We start from the raw sequence: 5000 nt of genomic DNA on the forward strand, positions 1-5000 counted from the left end.
GGGTAGGGGTAGAAAAGGTGCCCCCTCTCCAGGGGATAGGGGATCATTCTGAACGCTGCAGACAAACAAACCACACACATCAACAAAGAGCTGTGTGTGTGTGTGTGTGTGTGTGTGTGTGTGTGTGTGTGTGTGTGTGTGTGTGTGTGTGTGTGTGTGTGCACTCACTGCCTTCCCAGGTGCAGTGCAGCAGGTTGAGTGCTCCCTCCACTCGTTTCCAGTGCTGCAGGTGGAAGAAGGCGTAGGCGATGGCCTCACTGTCGCCTCGCTTCAGGATGTGTTCTGGAGGAAGGATCAGACTCTTCATCTCCAGCAGGTACTGAGGAGGAGGAGGAGGAGGAGGAGGAGGGAGAGCGTAAATCACTTTCTCTTTGCTCCTTGATTTTAATGTTTCAGTCCGGTAGAGGTCCACAGTGTGGGGTTTACACCACAATGTTTTGATACTGATGTAGTTCGCATGCCAGGCCACTAGTTGGTGCTGTTGGTTATTTTTCTAATGAAACCACACACATGCAGCAGAGAACAACCAGTTCTAAACATGAACAATGGGAGAACACCGACACTCTAGTGGACAGGCCACCCAGTTGGATCGTTATTTCGGTGAAATAGAAGTACCAAGTCCAGGAGAACATGGACTGGCAGTCGTGACATCACAGAGGAAAACCCGGTTCTGATTGGCTCCACTGAGCATGTGCAGAGCGTTTTCAGAAAGTTGCGTTTTTCAGTGGCTCCCAGCATTGTTGTCGTGGAAACGGACAAAACACAGCAAAAGTTCTGCATTTTCACTTGAAACCATGTAAAGGAGGCCTCAGGCAAGTGTCACTCCAACATTCACACGTTTGTTTATCTCCGTCAACGAACGTCGAGGCGAAGGTGATGTTTGTTTGTCGGTGTGTATTTATTGGTTTGTATGTATTTTCAAAACTTCTTGCAAAAACTACTGACCCGGAAAACACAAACCCTTCAGGGACGGTTTGTCGTCATCCGAGGACAAATCGATGAGTTTAGGATCGATGAGATCCTGGAGAGGTTAGATAGTTCCTCTGTGGTGAGCCGCCAGTCAGAGCTGCTAGCACACTGCTAACTCCGCTCTGTTAGCCACCTGCTAGCACACTGCTAACTCCGCTCTGTTAGCCACCTGCTAGCACACTGCTAACTCCACTCTGTTAGCCACCTGCTAGTACACTGCTAACTCCACTCCGTTAGCCACCTGCTAGCACACTGCTAACTCCGCTCCGTTAGCCACCTGCTAGCACACTGCTAACTCCGCTCTGTTAGCCACCTGCTAGCACACTGCTAACTCCGCTCTGTTAGCCACCTGGTAGCACACTGCTAACTCCGCTCCGTTAGCCACTTGCTAGCACACTGCTAACTCCACTCCATTAGCCACCTGCTAGCACACTGCTAACTCCGCTCCGTTAGCCACCTGCTAGCACACTGCTAACTCCGCTCTGTTAGCCACCTGCTAGCACACTGCTAACTCCACTCCGATAGCCACCTGCTAGCACACTGCTAACTCCGCTCCGTTAGCCACCTGCTAGCACACTGCTTACTCTGCTCCGTTAGCCACCTGCTAGCACACTGCTTACTCTGCTCCGTTAGCCACCTGCTAGCACACTGCTAAATCCGCTCCAGAGCTCACAGCTAATATCTCAGTCCGCCAAGTATCCAGAAACACCGGTGTGAGCGCGTTGTGTATCTGTGGGCTCAGTGTTTTGCAGTGATGTCGCTATACGACAGGCTAGTTAGCATCTATATGAGCTAATGGCTAACTTGCTAGTGATGCTAACTCAGTTCTGCGAGGACATGCGGTGTTGGCGAAGATATGCGCTCTACCGAGTGTAGCTCTAGCTGGACAGAGGAGGAGCTGCTCCAGTCTGACAAGAACAAGGCTGCAGACTCACCGGCTCCACGTCGGACTCACAACAGTGTCACGTTTACACAAAATACACTAAATGTGTGTGTGTGTGTGTGTGTGTGTGTGTGTGTGTGTGTGTGTGTGTGTGTGTGTGTGTGTCTCACTTTGGGAACATGAGGGTTGAACTCGACTGCTCTGTGAATGGCTTCTACTGCGTTCATCTCTGCAGTACTCAGCCCTCGTCTGGAGGCTGCTTCTGGAGAGAATCTACACACACACACACACACACACACACACACACACACACACACACACACACACACACACACACACACACACACACACACACACACACACACACACACACACACACACACAAAATGATAATTATTTTGATATTGAATCTTAAAAACACAAGTATATAAGTACATAAGAATATACTGCAGGTATCGGAACACGTTCAGAAGATGAAATATTGTAAATTTAAACTGAAGGACTCAGAAACATGACAGACGGTGACCGGGCCCTAAAGCAGGTAAACCCCCGTCATCAGAGGGGTCAGAGGTCAGCGGGGCTTTGAGAGCAGGAGGATTAGTTTGGTTAAATGAGGCTGCAGGTCTGATCAGAACATCAGAACATGAGTTCTGGGAACTAAAGTCCTTTAAACTTTAAAACTCATTCACATCCATTTGATCTGATATTGTGAATGAAAACCCAGCAGGGGCTGTTAAGATGTTACGGTTTTTACTGAAATGTACTTTGAACTTTACTGTGGGTCCACCAGTGGTCTTCTACTGAGGCTCTGAGGTTGGACCTGTGCTGACGGGCTGAGAAACACTGTCAGAACCCAGTCCAGCTTCTGGAGCTTCTCATCTGCATATGAAGGTGGTTCTGTGGTTCTGTGGTTCTGTGGCTCCAGGGGAGTTCAATGTGGTGGTAGAATCAGAGTAGAACTACTGGACATAGTTTTTATTCTTATGAGCTTTAGAAGAAAAACTCTCACTCTCACTTTAACACAGTTAGTCTCCGAGCAGGTCCTCTGCTATGTTCTCCTGGTTCCTCTGATTCCTTCTTGATTCTACTGATTCCTTCCATGATTCTACTGATTCCTTCCATGATTCTAAGGATTCCCATCTTGATTCTACCGATTCCTGCCATGATTCTACCGATTCATTTCTTGATTCTACTGATTCATTTCTTGATTATCCTGATTCCTTCCATGATTCTACCGATTCCTTCCATGATTCTACCGATTCCTTTCTTGATTCTACTGATTCCTTCCACGATTCTACCGATTCCTTTTTTAAGTCTACTGATTCCTCCTTGATTCTACCGATTCCTTTCTTGATTCTACCGATTCCTTCCACGATTCTACCGATTCCTTTCTTGATTCTACAGATTCCTTTCTTGATTCTACTGATTCCTTCCATGATTCTACCGATTCCTTCCATGATTCTACCGATTCCTTTCTTGATTCTACCGATTCCTTTCTTGATTCTACCGATTCCTTTCTTGATTCTACTGATTCCTTCCATGATTCTACCGATTCCTTTCTTGATTCTACTGATTCCTTCCACGATTCTACCGATTCCTCTCTTGATTCTACTGATTCCTTTCTTAAGTCTACTGATTCCTCCTTGAGTCTATCAATTCCTTTCTTGATTCTACCGATTCCCCCATGATTCTACTGATTCCTTCCATGATTCTACTGATTCCTTTCTTGATTCTACTGATTCCTGCCATGATTCTACTGATTCCTTTCTTGATTCTCCTGATTCCTTCCATGATTCTACTGATTCCTTTCTTGATTCTACCGATTCCTTTCTTAAGTCTACTGATTCCTCCTTGATTCAATCAGTTGAATTTAGTTGGGTTCTGTTGTACTCTATCATTGTAAGAGCGCTTTGAGATGTTTGTTGATGGGATTTAGCGCTTTACAAATAAAATTGAATTGAATCAATTCCTTTCTTGATTCTACCGATTCCTCCTTGATTCTACCGATTCCTCCTTGATGCTACTGATTCCTCCTTGATTCTACCGATTCCTCCTTGATGCTACTGATTCCTCCTTGATTCTACTGGTTCCTTTCTTGATTCTACTGATTCCTTTCTTGATTCTACTTATTTATTCCATGATTATACCGATTCCTTTCTTAATTCTACCGATTCCTGCTTGATTCTACTGATTCCTTCTTGATTCTATCAATTCCTTTCTTGATTCTACCGATTCCTGCTTGATTCTACCGATTCCTCCATGATTATACTGATTCCTCCTTGATTCTACTGATTCCTTCCATGATTCTACTGATTCCTCCTTGATTCTACTGGTTCCTTTCTTGATTCTACTGATTGATTCCAGGATTCTACAGATTCCTTTCTTGATTCTACTGATTCCTTTTTGATTCTACCGATTCCTGCTTGATTTTACTGATTCCTCCTTGATTCTATCAATTCCTTTCTTGATTCTACCATTCCTCCTTAATTCTACTGATTTCTTTCTTGATTCTACCGATTCCTGCTTGATTCTACCGATTCTTTTCTTAAGTCTACTGATTCCTCCTTGATTCTACCGATTCCTCCATGATTCTACTGATTCCTCATTGATTCTACTGGTTCCTTCCATGATTCTACCGATTCCCCCATGATTCTACTGATTCCTCATTGATTCTACTGGTTCCTTCCATGATTCTACCGATTCTTTTCTTGATTCTACTGATTTCTTTCTTGATTCTACCGATTCCTGCTTGATTCTACCGATTCCTTTCTTAAGTCTACTGATTCCTCCTTGATTCTACCGATTCCTCCTTAATTCTACTGGTTCCTTTCTTGATTCTACTGGTTCCTTTCTCGATTCTACTGGTTCCTTTCTTGATTCTACTGGTTCCAGCAGGTTTTTCTTGAGGAGCAGAGGAGACATTATACTCACTTGTCCGATACCGCCCGGGCTTTGAGCAACGCTGCTGTGTAGCATATCGTTGCAGATTTGGGTAAACTGATATCTGTTGAGGAGACAAGAAGCAAGGACGGGGGTTCAGTGGCTGTGGGAAGAGGTCAAAGGTCAACGCAACGTCCACAGGTCACACTCTCTTCCCATGATGCACTCTGGTGACGCACACCACATGCCTCCACCATCCAGCACACTG

General features: G+C 45.2%; 1 protein-coding gene across 4 annotated transcripts in view; it reads right to left on the reverse strand.

Annotated features, from left to right (window-relative positions):
- The window catches only part of LOC308116758 (suppressor of tumorigenicity 7 protein homolog), a 68852-nt gene that overhangs the window by 1307 nt on the left and 62545 nt on the right, over nt 1-5000 (reverse strand). For all 4 annotated transcript variants that reach the window (XM_080475130.1, XM_080475127.1, XM_080475128.1 and 1 more), the window contains 4 exons: nt 4784-4856; nt 2023-2125; nt 169-319; nt 1-55 (listed from right to left, as the gene is read on the reverse strand). The exon at nt 1-55 is cut by the window's left edge and continues 38 nt beyond it. In XM_080475130.1, the coding sequence (XP_080331256.1) occupies nt 1-55; nt 169-319; nt 2023-2125; nt 4784-4856 (382 nt within the window). The remainder of the gene's footprint in view (nt 56-168; nt 320-2022; nt 2126-4783; nt 4857-5000) is intronic.

Source organism: Lipophrys pholis (genome assembly GCF_963383615.2).
Source record: "Lipophrys pholis genome assembly, chromosome: 11".
Classification (NCBI taxonomy): domain Eukaryota; kingdom Metazoa; phylum Chordata; class Actinopteri; order Blenniiformes; family Blenniidae; genus Lipophrys; species Lipophrys pholis.